General features: G+C 52.2%; 8 protein-coding genes across 8 annotated transcripts; 3 read left to right on the top strand and 5 right to left on the bottom strand.

Annotated features, from left to right (window-relative positions):
- Window positions 1-1,113: 1,113 nt before the first annotated feature.
- On the bottom strand, window positions 1,114-1,837 carry BDZ83DRAFT_11458 (uncharacterized protein). Its single transcript, XM_060501116.1, has 3 exons — window positions 1,724-1,837; window positions 1,333-1,656; window positions 1,114-1,278 (listed from the first exon to the last, which is right to left on the bottom strand). The coding sequence occupies exons 2-3, from the start codon at window positions 1,642-1,644 to the stop codon at window positions 1,231-1,233; spliced, it is 360 nt and encodes a 119-aa protein (XP_060372027.1). The 5' UTR covers window positions 1,645-1,656; window positions 1,724-1,837; the 3' UTR covers window positions 1,114-1,230.
- A 1,360-nt stretch (window positions 1,838-3,197) lies between these two features.
- Window positions 3,198-5,925, top strand: BDZ83DRAFT_597354 (something about silencing, SAS, complex subunit 4-domain-containing protein). The gene is made up of 2 exons (XM_060506900.1): window positions 3,198-4,388; window positions 4,478-5,925. The coding sequence occupies exons 1-2, from the start codon at window positions 3,680-3,682 to the stop codon at window positions 5,506-5,508; spliced, it is 1,740 nt and encodes a 579-aa protein (XP_060372026.1). The 5' UTR covers window positions 3,198-3,679; the 3' UTR covers window positions 5,509-5,925.
- Window positions 5,926-6,548: 623 nt separating this feature from the next.
- On the top strand, window positions 6,549-11,202 carry BDZ83DRAFT_714910 (uncharacterized protein; the record flags this gene model as incomplete). Its single annotated transcript, XM_060511681.1, has 3 exons — window positions 6,549-9,690; window positions 9,793-10,169; window positions 10,228-11,202. The coding sequence occupies 3 exons, from the start codon at window positions 6,549-6,551 to the stop codon at window positions 11,200-11,202; spliced, it is 4,494 nt and encodes a 1,497-aa protein (XP_060372025.1).
- Window positions 11,203-12,674: 1,472 nt separating this feature from the next.
- BDZ83DRAFT_746355 (cation diffusion facilitator) lies at window positions 12,675-14,538 on the bottom strand (the record flags this gene model as incomplete). Its single annotated transcript, XM_060513257.1, has 3 exons — window positions 12,675-14,210; window positions 14,269-14,352; window positions 14,413-14,538. 3 exons carry the CDS (start codon window positions 14,536-14,538, stop codon window positions 12,675-12,677), a joined length of 1,746 nt encoding a protein of 581 aa, XP_060372024.1.
- Window positions 14,539-17,243: 2,705 nt separating this feature from the next.
- On the bottom strand, window positions 17,244-18,099 carry BDZ83DRAFT_11248 (uncharacterized protein). The gene is made up of 2 exons (XM_060501100.1): window positions 17,669-18,099; window positions 17,244-17,608 (listed from the first exon to the last, which is right to left on the bottom strand). The coding sequence occupies exons 1-2, from the start codon at window positions 18,006-18,008 to the stop codon at window positions 17,355-17,357; spliced, it is 594 nt and encodes a 197-aa protein (XP_060372023.1). The 5' UTR covers window positions 18,009-18,099; the 3' UTR covers window positions 17,244-17,354.
- A 786-nt stretch (window positions 18,100-18,885) lies between these two features.
- BDZ83DRAFT_11226 (uncharacterized protein) lies at window positions 18,886-20,096 on the top strand. The gene is made up of 2 exons (XM_060501098.1): window positions 18,886-19,648; window positions 19,715-20,096. Exons 1-2 carry the CDS (start codon window positions 19,282-19,284, stop codon window positions 19,903-19,905), a joined length of 558 nt encoding a protein of 185 aa, XP_060372022.1. The 5' UTR covers window positions 18,886-19,281; the 3' UTR covers window positions 19,906-20,096.
- Window positions 20,097-20,919: 823 nt separating this feature from the next.
- Window positions 20,920-22,269, bottom strand: BDZ83DRAFT_11182 (SCA7, zinc-binding domain-containing protein). The gene is made up of 4 exons (XM_060501094.1): window positions 21,699-22,269; window positions 21,585-21,619; window positions 21,409-21,519; window positions 20,920-21,311 (listed from the first exon to the last, which is right to left on the bottom strand). Exons 1-4 carry the CDS (start codon window positions 22,103-22,105, stop codon window positions 21,118-21,120), a joined length of 747 nt encoding a protein of 248 aa, XP_060372021.1. The 5' UTR covers window positions 22,106-22,269; the 3' UTR covers window positions 20,920-21,117.
- Window positions 22,270-22,790: 521 nt separating this feature from the next.
- Window positions 22,791-24,455, bottom strand: BDZ83DRAFT_11142 (uncharacterized protein). The gene is made up of 2 exons (XM_060501091.1): window positions 23,902-24,455; window positions 22,791-23,163 (listed from the first exon to the last, which is right to left on the bottom strand). Exons 1-2 carry the CDS (start codon window positions 24,179-24,181, stop codon window positions 22,856-22,858), a joined length of 588 nt encoding a protein of 195 aa, XP_060372020.1. The 5' UTR covers window positions 24,182-24,455; the 3' UTR covers window positions 22,791-22,855.
- Between the last annotated feature and the right edge of the window lie 1,880 nt (window positions 24,456-26,335).

Below are 26,335 nucleotides of genomic sequence, written 5' to 3'. Positions count from 1 at the left end.
TTATGTTCCCTCATGCATTTCTTCTTAATCGTACTGTTGATATAACTCTCTCTTACCCCCCCCCCCTCCCCCCGGATTATTCAGTTGTCAATCAATTACGGCAGACTACGTTGAGTTGTTCAGAATACGAGGAACTGAGTATACATTTCCTGGAATTAGTCCATTTCGTTAAACCACTGGTTCGCTTGTAAATGTATCAATCTCTACAAGCTTGAAATAGATTCCCATTCTCTCAGTTGTGTCTCAGTTGTGTAGACAAGCCCAACATGTGACAAAGCGCATACAGTGATTTAGATAGCGTAGTTCCCGATCTCACCAGCCTCAAGTCGCAGGTTAATCGCGTTCTGTATGGCTAGCTGTCACTTGTTCCCATGACCTTATAACGTCCTTACTTAACGTGAGTTGCCACGTCGCTATCACAGTAAGAAATGGCGAACCTTTCTTAACGTGATATCTCAGGATGAATCCCTCACCGGCGCCTGGGGCCCATATCTCTATCATCCTCAGTAGAGGCATGCGCAGAGCAGCTCTGCCTGCCTGAAGAAGCAAGCGATCCAGGGCTAATGGGCTGGATACCAGATCTCCAATACATGTGGTTAGGGCTAGATATGCAAGGCCTGGCCAGGTACGAAGACTATTTCATAGCTCAGAAGTATTCTCTGGTATATTCCTCGACGAATGCCAGAAAAAGACTGTAGCATCAACAGCATGACATAGAGTCAAACACCGGAGACGATAGCTTGCATTGACCGCTGAAAATACAAGGTCGTCATTGCGGACCCGAAGAAAACGCGGGTTTCCATTGAGTGCAAACTGCGCTTCCCAAACATGTACTGAACTCATCGTGATAATTTGGGCCGCACGGTCGAGTAGTAGGATCATTGCCTCATCGCGGGGGAACTGTTCGTATCGAGTTATCGCGTGCCATGGCTCGTAGCTGACAGTCCTGAGACGGCAAAGACTACCAAGAACTTTCGCAAGTAATGCCTCCGACATACTTCTGTAGCAATGTTGGTTTACGAAAAGCTTTCTGACGATGGGGACCTGAGCAAGTTTGAGAGTGCCGGAGCTGCTGTTCAATAAGTTGCCGAGGAGACGTCGTTTCGACTTTGAGGAGTATGCACGTCTGCGATCATGTTGGCTCGCCTCGGCGCGATGCTCCCAGGGGTGGCCTGAATCACTCGGAGAGCTGGCGCTCAACCTTAATTTAACGCCTCCTTTAGGCGTAGCCTATGTTGAAAGAGAGATGAATAACTTTTTCGGCGCTTGGTTGAAAAGCTTGTTGTTCGTTTAGATCGTGTCTCGGATCTCTAGTTCGTCGAACTTGCTCACATTATCGTATTCTTCGAGGCAGACGTGGAGTGATATCTCCTTGACGAGATCTCTGCAATAAATGTGAACATTAGAGCTTAAATTATCGATGTCAGGGCCAGGATATCGAAGCTTCATGTGTTGGAAAATTTGCGTTTCGAAGAAGGCTCGCCATTCCCTTGAGACACTTGCCCAGTCCGACAAATCGTGTCCTTTATTTCCGATTTCAACTTGCTCCAGGATCGTCAGTCGAACCTCTGTAGGCAGGACTGCCCAGCGAAGGTGATTGTTGACATAGTCAAGCGAGTAGGTGGTTTTCGAACGGAGCTTCATTTTCCAACTGAACTGCTCAAAGTGAGTCTGGGCTGTTGAGTGCTGGGATACTGAAATTCACAAGAGGGAGCCGACGGACAAGTTTTGTTGCTGTCTAGGGCCCAGCGAGAGTTGTTCATGGCACGGGGTTGTACGAAGCGGAATTTACTCAGGGAACAGAAAACGATTTTATGGGCTCTTGCTTTGAATAGCAAATAAGGTTGCCTCTAGGTCCCTTAGCTGATCGATTTGGCCATCCTGGTCTTGCTCCTCATTACAACAGTCAGCTGAAATACTCATTGTTGTCTAACTTTTGTAAACATTCGTGGCGCAAAAGCATAATATCTATAATATGATGATATTTAAGGCCGGGCCAACAGTACGTGCGACAACAGAACCAAAGAATGAGCGCACTTACAGGAGCTGAAATTGCTGAACAAAATCCTGGTGACGTCTTTCATGCACTCATGTTATGGAAAATGTGTAAAGTATGGGTTCAAGAGGATGATGAGTAGTTTGCAACTTTGCCCCTTTTCACCAGCAGAGGAACGCTGTGATTCGAATTGCTAGCGCAAGATGGCTCACAACGAGAAAATGGGCCATGGTAAGAGGAGCGATAGTCTTGATTGGCCAGTATACGGCGTTGTTATGTCACGATTGTTTGCAGTGCCAAGGTCGAATGATTACAAAGTTTTGGCCAGTTATGGGTGCCCAAAGTTGATGAAGTGGACGGGACACTTACCTTGGCGGCACAATGACATCTTCCGAGTATGTCGTCGAACTGTGCAAAAGGCTTCAGAGAATGGTGTCGGCGAGGCCGAATATTCTTATCTGTCGACGATTCAGAAGAGGATGTATTGAAATGTTGCACTGATATTGACGTGTTACGCGACCTTCTCGAGATGAAGCCTTTTTGACAACTGTTTCACTTAGACAATGGTCTTTCCTGATAAATCTACTCACTGGAATGAATCCAGTACGTTGTGCGTCTGCAGTTTATGGTGATGTCGTACAAAAACGGAACCGTAATTGCCAGCCAGCAAGTACGCCTTATTTACCACAGGTGAGTAAGCAGCCAAAGAGACTCAATTGAAGCTATTGATCAATGGAATTAATCCTACGTTAGTCATAAACCCCTTTGACGTCCTAGATTTGCCGTCCAATTACTCTACAGCATTTTCTATACATTTGCAACAAGGGGAGTGACAGGAGTGTCTCCCGCAGTTGTAGGCTCGTAAATCTTCTTTTTGCGGAATAGCAATATGGGCTGCTACAAATTGTCTTGGTGCCAGAAGTCGTTTTAATGTATATTCTGTTTACGAACGGCGAAGAACGTGGCTCTGCACTATGATATAATCGCGACGCGTTTGCTTAAACCACAAGAAGGAATCTGTACACTGAACAACATGCTGCTGCCGATGTTCTGGCAGATAGACTAGTGGCACCTGGCTTTCTAATTATTGGTTTTCGTTCAACTCAATGCATTGACATCTGCTTACGGCAAGGGGAATTAGGGGTGACTTCTGGCGGGAAAGTGGGAAAAGAGTCAAGGAGCTTGCTGATGTCAGGATTTCTGTCACCTCTGAAGGCGGGAGGGAGGGCAAGTGACGGTACATAGGTTTCGCCCAAGGTTAAGCTGAATTGAGATGTACCTCGACCAAAGACTCCCTTCTTTCCCCTCCTTCGGAAGCGCCGATAGGGAACCCACCCATAGCGGCCTCAGCGACTGCCCACTGCATTCAGCAGAGGCAGGCATTCCCGTGGTGGACGCAAACACTGGGCACGCACTTGCCAGCGTGAGATACGCTCAGTAAAAGACAGTGCAGAAGGAGGCGACCAGACAGCCCGAGGAAAGCACCTTTGGAGCAAACCACCCGTGCCACACCCCCCAAATCTGGGCCAGAAGACCACTCGCTGCCTGCCTGCCCTTCCCGCATCGCAATCGACGACGACGACACCCGACCGTAACTCTGCGAAGGAGACCAAGCGGGAGAAAAAAAATTCATCAATCGTCACCATCAATCGCCCTCGCGAAGAATCGACCAGAAAACAATGAATGGCTATTCAATCGTCGCCAATGGCCTCCGTTACGCGCTCCACCCGGAGGACCAACACTGAAGGCCTCGTCCAGCAGCAGCTTCACCCCCATCCCCTTCACCATCCCGTCCAGGCCTTCGCCGCCGCCAACACGAACACTGTGACGCGCGCCGCTGCCACCCCCCAAAACATCTCCAGCTACCAGCACACGCTGTCTGGTCGCACCAAGCGACAGCTCGACCAGACCGATCATATTGTCGATTTTGAACACCAGAAACCCAAGCGACCACGGACGAGCATCGAAATCCTCATTCGCCCTGCTTTGTTATCGAGCAAGCCTGCTGTCGCCAACGCGACGCCCACGGCAAACGTCACGCCGACTCCGCATCCGACCACGACCACGACCGCAGTCACGAAGCCTCAGGCGGTCGCACCCCTAGCAAAGCCCACGCCGAAACCCGCACCGCAACACGTCGCGACGGTGCATCCTCCAAATCCAGCCGCTGCTGCCGCGAATAAAAATGCTGCCCAGTTGACCAAGCATCAGGAAAAGGTCATTAATGGGATTAAACACGAGTTGGATCGCCTACAGCCCCGCGAGGTCGATACCCACACAAAGGAGGGGGGCCGCAAACTGCGCTCTCAAGAGGCCACTCGCTTCAAGAGCGAGCTGTCAGCGTATTTCCCCGAGTATGACGAGGTCATCGGCAATGAACCAAAAGAACAGCGTACGCCCCCAGTCCCCTTGCAGTTGCCTTCTGCTCTCAAAGGTTGAGCAAACACATCCTTGTACACTTACTGACGACTACCTCTTCAGAGCTTTTCACCTTCGATACCCCGATAGTCATTTTTGACTCGTACCCCACACGCCACCATCCAGTCCCGTGGCACCGAAATCTAGGCGCGACGCCAGACCCCAGTGCAGGACTTGATGGCTCAGCAAACTCGACTCCTGGGCACAATGTTCCTGTGCGTGGATACGGCGATGCCCTTTTTGACGAGCTTGTCGATGCCCAGCGGATAGACTTTGATTTCTTGGGCATTTCGCAAAAGCGAGAACCCGTAGAAGATCCTCTTCCTGATGCGTCCTTTATATCTTCCCATAAGAGAGCAGAAAGGCTGGAAAAGTCCATTCGCAATACCGAACGGGGACGGGCTCAGCATGAGAAAGACCAGATTGCACGCCTCCTAGACGGTCTCCAGGGTCACGACTGGCTCCGAGTCATGGGTGTTAGTGGTATAACAGAGACGCGAAAAAAGCAATTCGAGCCAGCACGGCAGCACTTTGTCAAGGGCTGCCAAGCCATCCTCGACAAATTCCGCCAGTGGAGCTTAGAAGAGAAGCGCCGCAAGGCAGAGAAGGACCGCGCTCTCGCCGAGAAAGCAGAAGTCGAAGAGTCATCAAGCGGGGACGAGGATTCATCCGCAGACTCCGAAAACAGCGAAGACGATGTCGAAGGGGATGACGAGACTGGCGATATCAGCGACGGTGACCCCCCAGGATCTGATGATGACAATGATTCTGTGACCAAACAGATTCGTGAAGAGGCCACAGAAAGGTCAAGAGGATCGAAGAATAGCAAGAAACGTCCACGTGCGACACCACAGCCACGGCCCCCTCCAAAGCCTGAACCCCCAAGGGAATTCAAATCCTTCTTCAAGAAGAGATACGAGCGTGAGAGCGCTTTGCACCGGCACAGGCGTGCGGGACGTAAGGTGGTGGCGTGGGGACATCCGTTACCAGAGATACCCGAGATCGACTTCGATCTCCCTGAAGAGTTGCGTGATGAGGAGACACTGAGGGTACATGCGAGGAAAAGACGCCGTGATCGCCGTGGCCGAACCTGACGAGAGGTAGTCGGCTGCAGGGTTGGGCCGTGACTGTGCGATATCTGGTGTGCCGTGTCTGCTTCTTGTCTTGCATCGGGGTAGCGCGATGTCTAGTTGTAACATCATCATATGTAGACTGTTGGGTTAGCATGGCTCAAGAATAAGCGTTCGAATTGTCCCATATTGTCGATGCTGAAATAAACAATATCACCCTCCCTTTGTGAGGATTGTGATATGCCTTGGTCAGCTATTTAGGGTAATTAGCCTCAAAAAGTAAACACTTATGAATCGCGCAATAAGTCGTTGTTTCCTTCCAGAAGGAGGGAAAAAGAGATGACGATTATATGGCGGCTCTGTTTTGAAGGACCTGGTCGGATTCGGGAAGGAGCTTGGTGGCTCAAGCAACATGTGGAGCGGCACCTTGGGGAGTTGGTCTGCTTACATAACCGAGGTCGAGGTGGACGGGAGTCGTGACCCGCCCAACGGGCAGGCACCTCAGGCGCAGGAGCCAAGGTGGCTCCGGCAGCTCCATCTCAGTCGCGGCGAACCGTGGGACGCGCTGACCTTGGAAGGCCTGAACTGCACCAGCTGCTGCCGACCTCAGATTTTGTGTTTGGTCGCAGCAGAACCTCTCTCAACCTCCTACGTCTCAGCTGGTCGTACCGCCGTACCGTTGGAGAACGGCATTATTAATTTTCTGAGCTGCCGCCGGCCCTTTGCCTATTCCATTTAATTTCCTCCGGCGACCTCTAACGACCGATTTCCCACCTTTGCGACGCCGACCGCAGCGACAGGATGATCGTGGCCCTCGTTCAATCCTGCACCTGAGAATCTCGCGCCGGCGCACCTTCTTTGGATCGTATCCGCCGGACCTCAAATTCACCAAACAAACGACTCGCCGCTCGACCGAGCGACTCGAGCTTTCTGTTTGATGCCAAACTGCGACGTCATACTCTCGAGCGCAAATTGAGCCCACCATGAGCGCCATCCAGGCCGCTGCGGCCGCCCCCGCCGTTGACGAGGTCATCGGCAGCGATTCCGAAGACGATCTCCCTCCTATGAAAGACGAGCCACCCTATCCGTATTTCGTCCTGAAACAAGATGTCGAGCTCGAGATCAACTTTCGGGCGAAGCGAATCGAAGGAAAATCCCACATCACGTTTGGCATGGTCGGAAATGCCCAGCTTGACGAGTTCGCCATCGATGCGCGACAGTCCGAGATCGACGTTAAGAACATTACGGTCACCGCCCTCAAGGACCAGAACCCCCTGGGGCCACCCAAAAAGGTGTCAGCGACGTACACGGATCCGTATAAGTTACTGGATTATCCGAAATACTATGACTGGAACGCCTCGCATCACGACCTTAGGAAGATCCGGATGCGACCCCTTATGCACACTCGAAGGAGCGACGTGCCTGCCGAGAATAGAGAGCTGGTAGGCTGTACGCCCGCTGATGGTGCCTTGCGAGTCAGTCTGAGGGATCTTAAGAAGACCAAGGGAGGTGCTAAGGATGAACCGGTACCTGGAGCGGGAATTGCCAAACGGCCGACGCTCAAGATCCGCGTTTCGAGCGTGACGCCAAATTCTGCGGAGCTCCCCGAGAGCGAACTGACTAGCTCAAGGGAGTACCGTGTCACGATACCTTTCAAGACCAAGCTCGTGCGGGATGGCGTTCAGTTCGTTGGCGTTGATGCTGGAGATCTTCGATATCCGCATGCCTATACTCGACATTCCATCGAGCCAGGGACTGCTTCTTGTATCTTCCCCTGCATCGACGACCCCGGCACGCTTCCGACGTGGACGATGGCCGTCAAATGTCCGAGGACGCTAGGCGACGCACTTTGGCAACCACTGGCTACCCAACACAGGAATGGTAATGCCAATGGCAACCGCGATCGCGGGGCAAACCAGTCCAAGGCCGACAGAGACTTCGCCCTTACCGAGGAAGACAAGCTTCTGGAGATGACAGTCGTGTGCTCTGGCATTTTGTCTGACGAGATCGTCGATCCTGAAGACGAGCAGAAGAAGATTATGACTTTCGAGATGGAGAAGCGAGTTGCCGTGCAGAAAATCGGCTTCGCGGTCGGTCCATTCGAGCACGTCGACTTATTCTCAGATTTTCGCACAGAAGAGAACGACGAGAAACTCGGAGCTAGCGCGCTCAAGATTCACGGCTACTGCCTCCCGGGAAGAGCTGCAGAGGTCCAGAACACGTGTGCAGCGCTCGCCGCGGCTGCTGACTTCTTCACCCTCACATTTGCTCGATATCCATTTGACAACTACAAGATGTGCTTTCTCGATGACATGGTGGAGGATACGGTAGCACTCCAATCACTCTCCTTCGTTAGCACCCGCCTACTGTTCCCCGAGGACATCATCGACCTAGAGGTAGACGTTACAAGGCAATTGGTGTACAGCCTGGCCTCGCAGTGGAGTGGTATCAATCTTTTCCCCAATACTCGCAGAGATCTTTGGGTCGTCATCGGCATCGCCTACTATATGACCGATCTTTTCCTGAAGAAACTATGCGGCAACAACGACTACAGGTTCCGGATGAAAACAATGTCAGACAAGTTGGTGACCGTTGATATCAAGCGGCCGTCACTGCACGAACTTGGGCATCTCCTGCACATTGGAGATTTCGAGATGGAGTTCATGGCACTCAAGGCGCCCTTAGTGCTCTTCATTCTCGACAAGCGGTTGATGAAAGCACCTGCCCAGACTAATCTCACGCGCATCATTTCGCGAATTCTTTACAAGGCCAACATCGGAGATAGACAGAGCGAATGGATTATCAACACGGAGTCGTTTCAAAGGGTTTGCGAAAAGAATGCCAGGAACAAACTGGAAGCGTTCTGGAACCAATGGGTTTATGGCTCGGGCTGCCCCAGGTTCGACGTTTTTCAACGTTTCAACAAAAAGCGACTCTGCGTCGAGATGACTATAAGACAAGTCCAGGATAAAGCCTTGACTGAAGCTGAGCTCCTGAAGAAATCAGAATTTCTTCGCGCCATCAAGGAGAAGGCCCACGGTGTCAAGACAGACGAAAAGGCCGGTCTTTTTACAGGCCCCATGACCATCAGAATTCACGAAGCTGATGGAACACCTTACGAGCACATAGTGGAGATTCGCGAGGATGCTGCTAAGGCCGCTAAGTTCGAGATTCCTTACAACACTAAGTACAAGCGATTAAAGAGAAAGAGGAGAGCAACGGAAAAGCTCAGCGCCCAGTCTGCTGCCGACCCTGACAATAACGAAGACGCACTTTTGTATTGCCTGGGTGATGTTCTGACCAACCCCGAAGATATGAGGAAGTGGGATTTTTCCGAATGGGAGCCCGAGATCGAAAAGGCCATGGACCAAGAGTCTTACGAGTGGATTCGGATGGACGCTGACTTTGAATGGGCTTGCGAGATGAAGACAAATCTCCAGAGCTACATGTACGTGTCCCAGCTCCAGCAAGATAGGGATGTCGTGGCGCAGCAGGATTCGATGCTTTATCTCAAGAAGAGTCCGCCTCATCCACTGGTTTCGACGTTTCTTACCAGAACCCTTGTCGACCGGCGATACTTCCATGGCATCAGGACAATGGCTGCAGAGATGCTATATCACCACGCCGCGGATAAGGTCTCAATGGCTGGCATGACCCATCTACTGAAAGCCTTCACCGAGATGTTTTGCTACGCCGATACCTCCATGCCTCGGCCAAACGACTTTTCCGACAAGAAGCAGTACACCGTGCAGAGCGCACTGCCTATGGCCATTGCAAAGATTCGCGATGCCAGCGGTAGATGTCCCGAAGCCGCACGACGGTTCCTTCTGAATCAGGTTCAATTCAACAACAATGCCAATAACCCGTACTCGGACCATTTCTACGTTGCCAAGCTTCTGGAGGCTCTCGCCCATAGCTTGATTCCAGAGAAGCGACGGGAGTCAGACGATGCCATGGAGGTGGACATGTCAGCCGAAGAGAGAGGTTTCCTTAAGGAGGCTATCGTCGAGATTGATCGCTTCCGTAGGATGGACGAATGGGCCAACTCTTACCAGAACATCTGGACGACCACCGCGCTCGAATGCAGACGGAAACTCATGAAAGCCGGAGTGATTACCAAAAGTGCTGTGGCCTTTGTCCAGTACTTGCAGGATGACACGTGCGACTTGGTTCGACTCAAGGCTTTCGAGGCTCTGGTGGATCTGGGTTATTTGATGGATCTGCCTGTCTTCCGCTTGATTCTTTCCGTCATGAGCACAGATCGGTCTCCATTCGTGCGGGATAAACTCGTCAAGATCTTCTGTACAGGTCTGGCTAGCCTCGCCTTTGGAGAGCAGTCGAAGGCCAAGGTGGCGCCTGCTGTTCCTGATGGCGGGCTCATGATTGTGGACAATACAGAAGCAGAGACGCAGAAGAGGCGAAAAGAATTTGCTCGAAAGCAGGATATCAACGTCGCACTCGAGGCTTTGAGGACAGAGATGGAAGAACAGTTTTCAGAGCAAGAAGCGGCGCTGGAGCGAGCTTTTTGGAAGGCTATCAATTCTAACCTGATCGGGCGTTCTGAGAAGATCACACTGCTGGAGCTTTGCGGCACCATAGTGGATGCTGCTGACCGATGGACGATTACTTTGAAGTATCCTAAACGATGGAGAGTTAATCGTCCTGTCCAGCGTCAACCCGGCAGAGTCAGTTTTTCACTCGGAGTTGGCTATTTCGTCATTTATTTTGCTAACAAACGCGCAGAACATCATCAACTTCAAGGCGTTCTTCAAGACGGGCATACCGCAAAAGATCAAAGAGCCCGAGCCACCGGCGCCAGTACCAGCACCGGTATCTGCACCCGCGCCTGCTCCTGTCGTTGCACCATCTCGGCCGCCCGAACCCAAACGACTCATCGTCAATATGAAGAGTGGTGTTGCCAAACCCAGCAAGCCTACGGTCTCCCTTCCACGCCCCGCTCCCGCGGCCTCTCGCCCATCGCCAGTCTCTGCCGCACAGTCTCCCGTCCCGAGCGCCGCACCGTCGCCTGTCCCTCGGGAGGCAGACTCCATTGTCGCGCACTCGAATGCCAAGGCGTCTACCCCAAAGCCGTCGTTCTCAAAGCTCCCCGGGTCAAGACCGCCGAGTGTGAAGCCCGGTATCGTCAAGGCAGGTATCGCGAAATCTGTGGTGTCTTCGGCTTCATCGTCATCGTCCATGCAGCAAAATGGCCGTTCTACTCCTCAGCCCACACCCGAGCCCGGCAGCAGCAAATCGCAGAAGCGGCCTCGGCCCGACAAGGTTCCGGGGGTTGATGAGGCATCGCCAGCTCTCAAGAAGGCGAAGCTTACTGTTCGGCCTGACGGCACTGTGGTTAAGAAGCGCAGGATGTTCAAGTTCCGGCATCCCAACCTCAGGAGGATCCTGAAGCTGGCCGGCGTCAAAAGCCAGATGCCCTACAGAGACACGTCAAAGATTCGCAGACCTGGCACACCGTTGAGTGTTCGTGCCTCTCCCGCCGGATCACCAGCCCCTCCTCCATCTGAGAGCATCAATGCGAAGCCGGCTCGCAAACCTCTCCCAGGCGCACCGTCCGCGGCCAGTCCTCCTCCACCAGTTCCGGCATCTCTACCGCCGAAGCCTCCGCCGCAAGCATCACCACCTCCCGTTGAAGGTCAACCTGCCCCCAAGAAGGTAAAGCTTGTCATCAAGAAGCCTTCCAGTTCGCTGCCCAAATAAACGGCCTCAAGCCGCTTACTCATGAGATGAGGCCAGAGATATGAATCGCCGGCAGGAAATGCCACTGTGTCCCTTATCATGCCCTCAACTCACAAATTACCTCCTTTCTCCCATCTTCACAGTCATCTTATCATGCTTCCGAAACCGGGTTGCGTGAATTCACATTACATTTTAGGCGTTCTTCCAGGGCTCGAGACAGCGGAGGTCAGGCGGGATTATAAATTATCATTACAACCAGGTCTTAGGGGAAGCGAAACGTAGCAACCCACAGCGAGCGGTTAAAAGAACAATAGGGGCACGAGAAGAGGAACGCGACGAGCGTCCCTAGCGAGCCGTGCTTTTTGTGTATTAGTAAAAAAAAAGAAACACTTTCGGAAGGGAAGAGAGAGGGACGATGAGGAGGAAACAGCCAGCCCTAAAGTCGTAATGATACCTCCCTCAGTCTAGTATGCCTCTTCATTTGCCCATCCATCCTCTTGACGTATTTAAGCTCGAGACTGCATGTGTGACTGCGAACACTTTCTGAGCGGATGGAGGCCTCCGCTAGGTATGATGTTCTCTTCCCGCTCGTCATACCTTCCCCCACATGCTGAAGATGACGTATGTGAACAATATAGAATGTTTTTATGTCTACAATCATGACAGAAAACGGGCGTAGTGGCGGTTGTGCAGCAGGTGGTGGACCAGTTCCGAGATGACCAGTTGAAGTGTAGGTACCCTGGCGACAGGGCCTAAATCAGAGTCAAAGTCTGACAGTCATATATCATCATTACATCACCTCACTACTGTGACAATCCAAGGGGGGATATTGGAGGACTGACGAGACGGGAGCCGAGCGAAGGTTTTCTTGCAGGAGGTAAACACTGTCGTGGTATCGTCACACTGCAAGGACCTTAGGCCAGTGTCCTCGGCAAAATTGGTGCATATAAAGCCCACAACGAATACACGCGAATTTGGTCCCCTTGCTTTCACAAGAGAAGAAACAAGGTGCAGAAGTTTACTGTGAAATTTGTATTTCTTGTTTGCAAAGACTGTAGATGGTTGTACACGCCCCACATCCTGACTGGATTGCGCCGTCTTTTGATGATATTAGAGCTAAAGGGATATTCTACAAAAGGAAGACACAACGCTCCGAAATAACTGAAAAAGGATACGAAGGATGGAAAGGGGAGGCAACGTGGGCCGCCCACCTATGTAAGCCGTAACCAAGTTGCTTCTGCCAAAACAGGATTTGAAGTCGCTGTCCCCTTCCTCCTGGGTTCGCGTGCATGATAAAACTTTCACCCTGGCCTCTGTCTTGTCCCAGTCCCATAAACGCCAGTCTTTTTGGTAGTTCCAAGTAGCAGGATAAGAAAGCAAAAAGCCTCGCCCTTGCGATGAAGATAAAGAAAAACCCCCATGGACCCTATTCAAGATGTGCCGCTCTCTATTGAGAAAAGGTGGTATTAGAGAGAGCTGTGCCGCGGACCGAATTAATGAGAGTGTCCATGGTCGTCGTGGCTGTGACCGTTGCCGTGGTCATGGTCGTGTTCGTGGCCTTCATGGCTATGGGTAGACTGGCTGCGCAGACTTCCAGCAGCTGTAGACTCGGTACAGCAGCCACCTGCTTCGCAATTGTCTACGCACTGCAGCAAGCAAGTCTGCTTTGGCGAGCCAGCAATGGCAGTGCCATCGTATTGAGTAATGTGCTCGGGCTCAGTGACATTGTGGTGCTCGTCGTCACCACAGAATTCGGGTTGTATAGTGGCCGCGTGAATGCCGAAGCCGTGGAGACATCTGCGGGCCGACTTTGCAAGCTTCATGTACTTCTCGCCGTTCTCGGCGGAGATTGGGAAGTTGACATGGACGTGAAGAGAGGCAACAATCTTGGTATCAGAGAGTTGCCAGACGTGAACGTGATGGCAGCTGATGACTCCTTCCAATTTCTCAATGTCCTCGCGGATCTCTTGAAGGTCGATGTTGTCGGGGGTAGCCTGGAGAAGGACCTTGGAGGTCGCCTTCGTGAGGGGGATGGCGGACTTGAGGATAATGAGAGTAATGAACAGGGAGACGGCGGGATCGGCGTAGAAACGGCCAGGCCAATCGGTCAGCCAGATGATCAGAGCGGTGACAATCACACCGACATTGCCAAGAGCATCGCCAATGACGTGAAGAACCATGGCGTTCATTCCCATATCGCCGTGGTCGTGGCCGTGGCCGCCAGAAGCCTTCTTGCGCTCCTTGTTGTGGTTGTGGTCGATGTGAAGGCTGGACTCGCGTCTCGAATGCTTGTGGGAGGATCGGCCACGAGAGTTTTCAATCATGTAGGAGTGGTCGTTGCCCTTAGACTTGAGCAGAGGCGACTCCTCATCAGGCTCGCCATCCTCGATGACGGTCTCCTCAACCTCGCTCTCGCTCGTCGTCGATTCCTGTCCATCACGCTGAGAACGGCTGGCGTCAATAATTTCCTGGCGGAAGCTCGAAGGATAGATGCTTATGTCCTCAATGCTAGTGAGACGCGAGTGGTTTCGCGAGCTGTTTCTTCGGTTCTGGCTCTTGGAGGTGGCCGATGTGCGGCTCTGGGCTCGGCCCGACGGGTCGGACTCCCCATCGAAACGAATGCGACGGGGCGTCTCAGGGTTGGCACCGGCGGAGGCTCTAGCGACGATGGCTTCGGGAAGAACATCACCAATGTTGCCACCATCGTTGTCGGTAGCGTGCGAGACGTGGGCGCGGCCTTCCTCGGCGGCGTGTTCTGCAGAGTGGGGGTGATCGTGTCCATGGTCGTGCTCACCGTCGCCGTGATCGTGGTCGTGACCGCCGCCGTGGGAGTGGCCATGGCCGCCGAGGACAAAGAAGCCGACGAGGTTGGAGGCAAGGCCGAATGCACCAACAACGAGAATGAGGACGGGGTTTTCGATTTCGGGAGGGTCAAAGAATCGGGTAATGGCCTCGAGAATAATGGAGACGCAGAGGGCGATGAGGAAGACGGCGTTGAAGAAGGCGCCGAGAATCTCGGCTCGCAACCACTGCACACTCAAGTTAGCTCAATGTTGTCTTCCATCGAGTGGAAGGTGAATGACATACACCATAGGAATACTTGTCGGTGGTAGCCTTCCTTGCGACGGCGACAGCCCAGAGTCCGACACAGAGAGAAATGATGTCGTTGAGCTACTTCAGTTAGCGATACGTCGCACGCAGTGCGACAGGGTGGTATCGGGGCAAACGCACCATGTGGAAGGCATCGGCAGTCAGGGCCAGCGACTTGACAACCAAGCCAACAATCAACTCGACGAGAAAGAAGACGACATCGATGGCCAGCATGATGCTGATCCGCGTCGACTTGGACCACGCCATGATGGGCAAACGTCGATTGACCGCGGACGATGAAGGGATAGGAAGAAAAGAGCTCTATGAGCCCTGGGCTGTATTAGGTTGGCCCAGTCGGCAGGTTTATGGTAGAAGGTTACGTCGTTGTCGCTGTGGTCGCTTTTTGTCGCTGTTGCCCGTTTGTTGGTTGAAGATGCGCGGATCGGGGGACAAGGGGGGGAGGGGGAAAAGAAGGGAAAGAGCGAAGGTGGAGGGGCGTTGCCGGAATGATATTTGAGTGCTGCTGCGCAGAAGTGGGAGGGTAAAAAAAAGATTGAGTTTTTGGGGAGGGTGCGGTAGTGGAGAGTGGCAGAGTGAGGACGCGAGTTGAGTTTGGCGCTACGCTGTATCTTGACCTGACGGAGTGGGAATAATATCGCTCTCGCTCTGCATTGATTAATTGCTTGCTTCCTTTGCTGCTTTGCTTGTCGGTGCTCAGTGCCCACTGCTCTTGCTGCTGCTGCCACTCTATATCACGTTCTCTTCTTTCTCAGATGATGTACGGGATACCGATGATTAATTGGGACGGGCCACAGTCAGGGGGGTTAAAGAAATGGAGAAAAAAGACCGGAACGCGGTCGGACGCGGCGATGGCACAATGCGCAATCCGACAGCGAACGGTTTGCAGATGTATTTAGGTATTGATGTAGGTATTCCTAAATCAGGTAAGGTGGGTATCATGACGGAATGGGGATTTGCTTCCTTTTTTCCCCCCCTCTCGTTGTCGATTGTCTCTCCTCTACCTCGCCTTATTAGGTGGTGTACGAAGTATCGATACGAATCTGGACGGAACCCATTTCCCCCCTCAACAGGCGAATAACACGTGCTTGCTGTTGGCTGCTCGCAGCACGCAAAAACCAAACAAACAAGATGGATGCAAAGGGACCAGGGGGCGACTCCAACTGAACGGGAAGGGGAAAGACTCACAGGGCATGGGGCAAGGGGGGGCAAATGGCATCTCAGGGCACCGTCAACTCAGACAGAAACATCAGCTCTACCTTAGTAAGGTAGAAGGGGCACTTTCCAGGGAGGTCTAGAGACTTTAGGAGTGATGGAAGCAAAGAGAAAGGGGCTTTCCAAGTTCGTGACTACCTTACTGTAAGGTGCGATAGACTGCACCAGAAGCACCAAACGCAAGGTACCCGAGCTGAGCAACAAGTTCTGATTCAAAAGGACAGGCTAAGAAGCCCCGAGTGCATCGGAAATGCATCGGTCCTCCGCTTCAGCACCGGCCCCATCGCCGCTACCGCCACCGCACCTCAGTGACAAAAAGACCGAGCTTCGGACATGAACAGATATGCCCGTAAGCCTTACAGCCTGAGATCAGCCTGAGATTAGACGAGAGAAAGGTACGATACTCCAAATCTGTGAGAGCTCGCAGAGCTAAAAGCCACGCCGCAGATTAGACCGTGATGATGCAGCATTTATCAAAGCTTCCGGTTTTCTATCCAACAGTAGCAACGTCCCGTCTCTCTACACGCATTCTTGGGCGACGGGCTGACGGGGGTGGCTTGCGATCAGCCTCTCATTGGCCGAATGAGGTCAAGAGCTCCCCCACCACGCCTGCCTGCAACGCAGCTTCTTCGTATGATGTATCCAAGTATCCGGACGGAGTAAATGGAAGCTAACGTACTGACAAACAGAGGCAAGTGTGAACAGCACGTATCTCTGCCCTGGTACTTTGCTCCTTCTCACCAGCCAGCCACCAGTCAGCCCGTCTTACTCCAGCACTTGTCTTGCCTTCCCTTCCGAGTCCCGACAATTTTCTGCAAAACCACCACTCCATACAGCTCTTCAGAGACGTGCAAGTGCAACCGCAGCCCAGCTCGTTATTCGGTTCGGAGCACCACCGAACCGTTACGGTGGGAAATATCGTCTCGGAGCTTTTTATCGTCGACTGGCACTTTACCACTGTTACACCCGACCATTCCCCAACATCTAGTCTGCCAGTGACCCAATTTCCGGGGATTGAGGGAGATTCGTCATGCGTTGATCACTCCATTTCAGGAATCACTGACGCATCTTCCCAACGACCCCAGCCAGCCCCGATTTCGGCGCCATTCCCAAGAAAATTGAAAAATCGCCCCCACGACTGAAGCTGTCAATCGTCCTTATCGCCGACCTTGTTCGCCCTGCGAGTCTCCCAGGCATCTGCTTCCCATCCCTGTCATCCCCGGCTGCGATACCCGTCCGGTCGGCCAAGCCGGGAGCCGTTGTGGACTCTACAGCTCGGTCCCGTCGACTAAACCTTTTCACGACTCTCTCCAGGGCCTAGACGCTTTTATTCTTCGTCAGCGGTGCTGTCTTTCCACGATTTGTATCGAAATGCGGAAGACCTCCTCACCTATCCTCCGAAAAAGACCGCTGCTGTGAACACAATAGCACCGGCAGAAAAGACCGCGGACAGCGGCATGGCTCACTGTGGTTGACAGCACTGGTTCCCTGATAGATCCCCGCTACTAACAAATACGACCAGCACTGCGGCGTATCTAAGTACGATTGTCAATATGAGGTTCGCAAGCTCGAAGATTACGAGCGTCTCTTACGCTGCAGTTCCTGCGAAGATCTCCCCTCGTTTGGCATTCGTTGTCAGACCTACACACAAAGCAAACGCAATAGTGATTGCACATATCATGCCCACTTTCGCTGACCAGCTAGAGACGTACGAAAAGCCGACGATGGCTCCGATGAGCAGAGTTGCCGCGAGTGCAATACTGATCAGACTGACTGCCACTGTGATTGACTTTTCATTATATCGACGGATCCGATGAAGCCCGTCACGGGATAGTTCGTCCTTGACAGTGTTAGAACAAAACTCGATGAGATGCTGGAGAACCCATTACCTGTCCCGGCCAACAGGCACGGAGCCTTTTCGAGAGAAAGTCAGCCTCTGCTGGCACTTTCAAGGAAACTAAGTCGGTCTCGTCTTCCAAGAAGTGTCTTGACCTTCCACCGAGCACCGGCAATGGCTGCTCGAGCCAGTTCCTCGTGGCTTCTAGTGCTCTTCTCTCAGGGGGATGCATGGCCACTCTCTCACTTTGAAGCTTGAGCGTCTCATCTGCCCTCGTATCAACTCATGTTTTGGCAATGTAGTACGGCGGTTGGGGCAAAAACTCACGGTATTCCCTGAGCTTTACCCGTAGCTCTCGCACCGCCGCTATCATATTTACAGCTCTCGGCTCACCCTCATTGCTTTGAGCAAGGAGCCTTTCCCATTTTCTTGCGAATTCTTGCAGCGATGTGTCGATGTTTCTATCGACGACCCGATCAAATTTTTCCAGCCTTTCCTCGAGAGCCAGAAGTTCGCACTGGAGGTACAGGATATTGCGGGCGCTTAACCTATTGAATCTGCGAAAGATGAAGCTCTCGGAATCGACATCACTGGCCAGCAACCAAGAGGCTTCCGCAAACCCCTGGCTATGGTCCTTAGTCTCTGCAAAGTTTTGGATGTCGTTCATGACGCGTTCAGTTCAAATCGACGTGAGACCATCAGACTGCCCTGTGCCTATGCTCCCGTCGGCATTGGGTAGAGCAATAACCAACGGAATCGGCAAGATTGGGCTCCGTAAGCAAGAGTACGCCTTGGGCTGTGACCCATTCAGGCGCAATGCCATTTTCGTCCAATTACTACAAGCGAGGCATCATGACCGCGACAGCAGGCAGACTCTTACAAATTGCAGGATCTCCCACACTGCCATTGTGCTAATGTTCCTAAACAATCCGATGCGAACTGTTATTCGTTCCAACCCCCCATTACCGTACATGACTTTTCTCATGAAATACAATTGCAACTCGAAAGAACATCTGCCCACCAACATTCAATTCTGGGGATAGCCATCCCCGAACAACTAATGGAGGATTGGAGACCTACAATAATAGACTGGTGGGAGCGGCCTGCGTAAGTGAGGATATAAGCAGACCCGTTCGCGTACTAACCTCGCAGTTCTGATGAATTTGAAGACGATGATTTTCTACCCTTGGTAAGCATAAACAAAAGAACAGCTCCGTGTGTGAATTTGAGTCATGCTAATCCCAAAAAGATAGAAACAAACGCTGCCCCGAAGCGCGTCCTCAGTGCACTTGTAGGTGAAGAACACAATGGCAACAAGCGCGTCCCCAACGAGCTTATTCGTGATGGTACCGATCGATACAAGTCCGCCCAGCCCTTATCCGTCCTAGACGTTTTCAGCCGATTCACGCCTGATCATAAGAGCCCTGATCGCCATAATCCTGATCGCACGACTATGCCGCCATTGGCTCTCCCCATATCCACTGGCAGACTCGAATATAAGATTGGGGCGAGGATGGGGATGGAGCATATCGAGGCCTTACCCGACACAGGGGCACAGGTCAACGCTATCTCTACCCGTCTAGCTGCGAAATTGCGTCTTAAGCCCAAAGCTAATACGAAGAAATTAATTCGGCTTCCAACGGGGGTCACATCACATCGCCAGGCCGCGTGGAGGTGCCATTCAGCTTCAGGGGGGAAGACGCAATCACGGATCTAGATTGCTTTATCCTCCCGCATTGTACGCGCGACTTGATTCTCTCAGGGCCTTTCCTCCGGGTCACTGAGACGTTGACGAAGTACAAAAGTAGGGTCGTCGCTGCTGTTCGCAAGGGCAGCAGAAGACTTGGCTTAAACGTCTACTTGGGAACGAAAAGCGGCGACTTCATGGCCTTATCAATGGAGAACCTGTCCAGGCTCTCCCAGATACCAGGTCCGACATCATGGCTGTTTCTGAAGCTTATGCATTGTCCCGCGGCTTCGATATCGACAGGAATCTAGAGCATTATCTTGATGTTGATTTCGCTGATGGCTCAGAAGGCTTCATCTGCGGCCTGGTCCGCGGGGTTGAGTGGACGTTCGCCGCATCACAACAAAGCGTCAGGTGCGACTTCTATGTCATTGAAGACTTGTGTACAGATGTCGTGCTCAACAGCGAGTTCATATTTGGACTTGATGTGTTTTCCGCCCAATCTGAGTCTCTATCGGAGCTGCCAGACAGCGAAGACTATTCAGAGTTGTTGCTCATCAGCCTCAAAAGCAACGGCTATTTTAATTTGCCACAGCGTGAGGATGTATTCAACATTGATCGTAAGCTCGAATGCTTCCATGCAGCTGAAGAGGAGAAATGCTAATTAGAAGTCTTGCTTGCGTCAGTGAATTCACCAGATGCTTCCAATCGCCAGCGGGTACTTGCAGAACTCAATTACCGCGACGAAGTGGACGATCTAATCGACACGCTGGACCCCGACAAGCAAGAAGCTGCTGAGAGGGCAGAACTGAGAGACGAAGGTTATGGGAGGAGCTTCGGCAGACGCACCAACAACTACAAGTTGCTGCCCGACTGAACGGAAGCACTTTGCCAATGACTGCGCCAACCCAAGACACAAACACGGCGACGAGTAAACGTAGAAGGTGGACCTTCAGGTTTCGCATACCTTCGTTGAGGGCCGCGAGGAAAGGAGGCTAGGAGCTAGCGGCGCAGCCCAGGTATCTGGGAAGTCCTTTGAAGCATGGCGTTCTGGTGTCTGGCGTACTGGGCGGAGTTTGTGAATTGGATATGTACTCTTCTAAGAGTGATGATCGAGCTAATGTGTTTTTGGTCATAAAGTTACGCGCCTAACCTTTTACTTCTACGATGAGCTTGCTCCTACTATTGTAATTTCAATGCCATACGGGTACAAAGTTCCAAAGACTCTACCATGTGCCATCCTCAGTTGTAGATGACCGATGGAAGATGAGTACCTGATTCACTCTGTGGAAAACCAAGTATCTGGACTCGCTCCAAACGGCATAGATCCAAGCCTTCGACTTGCTCTTTCTGCCGTGAAAGCCATGAATTTCATTTGCGACTTCGGCCAGCCCAACATCCTCCCGAGGTCTACGGTCTCATCAATACGCTTCCTGGGTTCTTCAAAGACCAATCTCCGCGGAGAAAGATCAGGTATGGTCGATGGGATAGTCTCGTGCCGATACAAACTCACGCGCGAACATGGGAGATCTCGAGCCATGCCGCCCTCCCCGCCTCGCAGCTTTGCATACAATGTGGAAGTGGCATCTCGTAATCATTTGAAGCTTCTCGACATCTGCTGGTGCGATGCCTACTCCGGCTACCTCCTCAATGTGCATACTGGATGTGAATATAGTCGGCCGATTTCGCAGTAGTCCCAGGTAGTAAACAACCAAGGTTCCGGTACGAAATTGTGCCATACCGCCACCAGAGAACCCCTCACGTGCCCCTTCTCACCGAAAGACTATCTTCCAAACTCTAGACAGCATGCTTAGGCAAGCCTCACACGCAGCCCTGGCGCCATAATAAGCCATCGTCCTTGTTTAGCTGCCATCTCGAAACTTTGAGAACACCGTTCGGTCCGGAAGCCAAGGCGGACGTTGTGCCTTTGGCTGGGAAACCTACCACCTCCCAAGGAGTAGCAATAAGACTGTTGGACTCATTTTTGCGGATCAACCCTATGTTCATCTGCTACCGGCTCGAATCGACCTCACCCTACCATCCGCACAACTGACATCTCGTGCCAACAGCAAACCATCGCGCAAAGGCCTCAAACCGACTCTTCTGAAGCCCTCTCAGCTCTCCTCCGTTCCATAAAAGCAGCAAGCAACTGATCATACGGCGCAGACCTCCCAGCCACCGCCCGTTTCGAGCCCATTGAGTGTCTCTTGCAAGCCAGAGAGCCACCACACCGACGACCCTCGCGCAGCGGGACGCCACACTCGCGTTCGACATCGACGGAATCTAGAAGTGGAGTGCCCTTGCCATCAGCCACTGCAGATTGGCAGACAAATATACTCATTGTGCACTGCGGATGGATTTGAGTTTTAAATCAACATACTTTCTGCTGCCTGACTCCTCTCGGAAGTCTGCGGCGTCGGAGTGGGACCCGCGTGTTCGTGGAATTGAGGAGGAAGTGGTGGTGGTGGTACTTGATCAACTGTATGCGAGACTTCGCTTGAACGGGCGGGGTCCATGGTCAGACGAGGTTGGATGGGTGGGATGGTTCGGCGTTACACTCGACTTCGACTGAGCTGAATAATGGCGAGATACTGAAGATCCCGGTATTAGCCTCTGCAAGATGGTGCGGTTTTATCATTGAGCCTAAGTGCGTATGTAGTAGCTACTCACTGTTGCAGAAAAAATGCCAGAAAGTGGCGGCGAGAGGCCGAACCAAAGAACGGGTTTCTTTGGGCGTCCAAGAAAACAAAGTTCCGGATACTACATAGATGAATGGCGGATGACAGAGGGACCTTTGAAGTCTCGGATAAAAGACCTTCGTTGTTAGGGAGGCAGGGTAGGGCAAGGTAGGATAAAGTGGCAAGTAACTTGTAGTCGGGAAGGATGGATGTCGCTTGGTCGGCACGTGAGCTTCTGCCTGGTGCGCGGCAGCTCGGGGCTGGGTACCGACGGAGTAGTATCCACTTAAGTCCGACTCGGTCCCGGGAGGCGTCGGCGGTGACCCACCCGAAGGGGCCGACATCTCCTGGCTTCAGGATAACGAGACTCTCCAGGCTCTGGACTACGAGATAGGCCATGCTTTTTCAAGGACAAGTTCCACGAGTTGTGATACACCCGTTACCTAGGTTGGGCTCTCAGAAACTGTGCCCTTTTCCTCCGGATGTATATGCAAGTACAAGTTTCGTTCAATCTCGATTGCTCATGACTGGCCGTGGATTGTATGTTTCAAGTATATAACATAGCCTCATAAGGAATTGATCCTTTTGGTATCTCAAGGCAGGGATGAGGCTTCGATTGGTGGATCATCTGGGGCGAACGGCACTCGATCTTCGCCAAGACACGGCACGGCGGCTTGAATGTCGACTTGTCTACCCTCTTTTCGTGCTTTGAACCAGCAGAAGTCTGAATGTTTGCCCCTAAAACACTTGAAAGAAAAGAGATGTATCTCTCAACGGTCAAAGAGGATCTGCTGGTCTCGCCAGGTCCTGCGTCCCTGATGATTAGCGCCTTGACGATAAGCCGTGAGTATCAGAGACGCATACCCCTGGAAACCTACCCAGCTTGAGGTTGGTGGTAAAAAGAACGTTGCATCCTCCGGCCGTGAAAGACCTTTGCTCATCGACAACCCTGCAATGGCCAACTGGCAACAGCGCCAATTCTGTCCAATCCTTTCTTATGACTGCAACCTCCCGACGTAGGCGTGTAATCCCGAGGCGTCATCTAGCTCGACGACTCTTTGACTACGTCGAGAGCTATCAGAAAGCCGAAGAAGACCAACGACAACTAAGATCGCGTTAGCAAAGTGGTCATCTTCCACTGGCAGATTGCTAACATTGCGTGATAGTGTCGGAGCAACATACAATCAAGAACCCCAACGCGAGCGTTGTTAGTTCGAACCCTCCGGCTAATGCCTTTCCGGCAAACATGGCATGCTGGAGCCTCCAGGCTCGGAACGCTCCAAGCAAAACGATACAGATTGAGAAGCTGTAGCACAAGGTAGCAAGAGGTTTGCCCACGGCCGTATATCCAAAGCCTGTATCTAACGCCTGCAAGGCGAAGAGCTGCGCTACCATGGTCCCGAGAACAGCCGTAGCTAGTGATGTGCGAAGGTATCCTAGGAATGTTCGCTCGATCGCTTTGACGACAGGAACAAACTTCTGTTAGCTATTGGCCTTTCATTGATTCTTGCCGACGAAGACAAAAGGCAAGGCTGGTAAAATAGGGATGACGGGACAGGTTCCGGCCACGACAGCTGTCTGGTACATGGCATCATGAGACTGCAAGAGTTCGTGTCACAATGTTTTGGTGCTGCTGTGGATCCAGCCGAAATGATCAGTGGCCCATCAAGCGCAAAACCATGTATGGGATGTGACCTTGTCTTTACCCCAGAGAGAAGACAACCGTTTTAGTGTTGAAGAGGGGGGATGTAACATTGAACAATTTAATAGACATGATGATGCCTACATGCAATTTCTGGCCACGCAAATATTGCCATGCAGAGAACGGAAGATGGCAAATGAAGACGGCCGTGAGACAAATATCAAGGATCAGGGTCTAATGTTCTGGTGACGAGGAAAGAAACTTTCGGGGCAACCGGGACGATCAGGAATGACGATCTCGAAGGGATTCTAGCTACAAAGCGGGGAGGCGTCGGGGGTCACTAAACCATACAGACTGCTGCGTAACTGATCATCCGGTGCAGAAACATCTGGAACAGTGACATCCCACCATCTTCCCGTAAAACCGGGACGGAATAGCAGAGCTTTGAAGAACATGCGGAAGGGGATTTCCGAACTCAATCTTGAAAAGCTCTCGATGCGAAACTGTGCGTAAAGAGCAAATAGACAATCCGTTGGTTGCGCACAAGACGTACCTAGGTGGTCGCGGCAAGTCTCAAATTCCACTACTACGCTGACTTGTTTACCCCAGAACCGCTTAATGAGCCATTCTTCGCTAGACGACGGCGGGTTCTGGGCCGATGATTCCGCACTTGACGCCTCGGTGTTGTCCTTGTCCTTTTCGGAAACATTCCGAGCTGTCTCTGGCCGATCTTGGTTCGCATCATCGTCGTTTCGCTTTTCGTGACATTGCATCGGCTCCTGCGATATGGTATCGGAGATGTCCTCCGATGAACGAGACTCCTGTGATGGCATGCTGTGTGTTTCCTGTTCGGCGACAGGCAGCTGTTCGTGTAAGGTATTCGGCCTACCAGAAGTTGAGAACGGCCCAGACCTTGCCAAGACTCAAGGAATAGCAACAAGTAGACTATTGAATAGATGCAGGAACGCCGACTTGGCTGCGTGGGTTCAATATCGATAAGCCTCCGGTTTATTGCAGACTTGTTGTGTAAGTGTTGTTTAGTGTCGTTATGAGACGTTGCTGAGTGGCAGATTGCAGGCGATTGAACAACTCCAGGTATGGTCAGATGAAGCCCCTATTGTCACAATCGACTCGGAGGACAACGAGCAAATCTCAAACATCATGAAGGAGCCGGGAGACGAAGGCACCTGTCCTGATGTTCAACTGGCTGGCAGTATGAGCTCGGCGACGACGTCGGGCAGACGGCAGTCGGGGGCGGCAAACTCGCTCGACATACAGACTAAATGCGGCTGCCGGCGATAGGGACCAAAACTGGCGCAGACGTTGAGTTGCCGACATAGATAGGGCAAATGGTCGCCGATGAAAACGAATGATCCACTGCCTAGACAGGGGTGGCTAAGTGGTCGGTGGCTTGATGGACGATTCGATGTTTGAGCCAGGAGATGCTTGATTCAGTTGGTAGAGGCCAACAACCAGCTCTTTCTCTCGTGTGGGAAATTGTGACCGTGTTCGGACTACTCGATTCCTTCAGAGAATAGGAACTTGAGATGTGGTCTGCGTGGATTTCGCTGTTGTCCCTAGGTGTTCTGGAAAGGTCATCGTACATAGCGTAGAACTGAGCAAGGGAGTGAGATGGAGACAATGCAGCTCCCCGCACTCCACTGTTCTCCAACTTCTAGATCTGCGACCTACGTAGTAATTAGTGGCAGGAGCATCCACACAGAAATGGCTAACCAGGACGGTGGAGGCAGGCAGTTCCGCTCCGGCGGGTTTGACGGCTGATGTTTGGGTTGAGGTGACCTGAGATCTTGTGATGGAATGGAACGTACCAAGAAATTTGAGGACGGAACGAGGCTCAGGTATGGGCGCAATAAGAAAACCTCCGACGGGTGTCCCTCTGCTTTCTGCTCACGCCGGTGGTGAGGTACGTCCACTCCACGGGTCACAGATGCTTCCGAGCCGAACTCAGGGTCGCATCTCGCCGTGCAGGTGCATTTTCTCCGTGACTTCCGTACCGAAGTCATCTATCCTCAGGTAAGGTACCCGAGCTGACGTGCTTTTCGCAGCTCCTTTCACATTAACTTGTTGCATATAGACATAGGAAAGCATGACGTATCACGGTTGGGATTGATGTGACTGCTCGTGCTTCGTTCAACACTGTCTTGTCGAGAATCATCGCCGCTTCCCTACCTTGGCCAAGGCAAACCAAAATAGTCATCGACACCGCGGGATCCTTATTCGATATGCAACCGCCAAGTTTGCCGGAGAGACTTCCGCAACAGTCAGGCACTTCACGCCAAGCCCCAGCTTTCGTCAATTCGTCTGTGAAGTCCCAATGAGAATGGAGTCTCGACAGGTCATGTCGCTTTCCGTCCAGAGTTGCACCACATGAGACGAACGACGACTTTTTGAGATGGACAGCCGATCAAGCACTGGAATGAGAGGACACTGCGCTAAATTTATCGCCTGATTTTTTTGAATCGTTGCTGTTTGACCTACTTCAGGTGACGGGCCGTTATACGGCGTACCTCTGCAAGGTGCGGATGCAACGCAGCCATACACCACACGCAAGCAGTGTCCGAAGAGCCTTTCGTTGGGGTCTTCGATTGGAGCCAGTCTCGATCTAGCGCCGAGGCCAGTACTACACATCAGGAACAGGACATCCGACTTTAATACGGCTCGTCCAGGAACGCCATGGTTATCGGCAAGGCACGGCTGGTCTGCATCCGACCATGCTGCAGTTCTTACACCGACGCAACCCTCCCCGATTATCGAAAAGTTCGACGGGCGTCTTCAGAGAGCCGGGATGTTCAGGCCAAATGACAAAACCATCTGGCTTGATATCCGGTTCATGGAAAGATGATTTCCCGCCTTCGTTGGGAACAACCTTCCGCATCGACAGTCAGAATATCGGGAGGCAACGACATAATTCTGGCTTCTGATAATAGTCTACACCTTGCGACGTATCATAGTAGCCCTCATTTTGG

Source organism: Colletotrichum acutatum (assembly GCF_030867785.1).
Source record: "Colletotrichum acutatum strain CBS 112980 chromosome Unknown BDZ83scaffold_1, whole genome shotgun sequence".
NCBI classification, from domain to species: domain Eukaryota; kingdom Fungi; phylum Ascomycota; class Sordariomycetes; order Glomerellales; family Glomerellaceae; genus Colletotrichum; species Colletotrichum acutatum.
The sequence above is the reverse complement of the archived record's forward strand: the minus strand, read 5'-3'. Positions and strand labels throughout refer to the sequence as shown.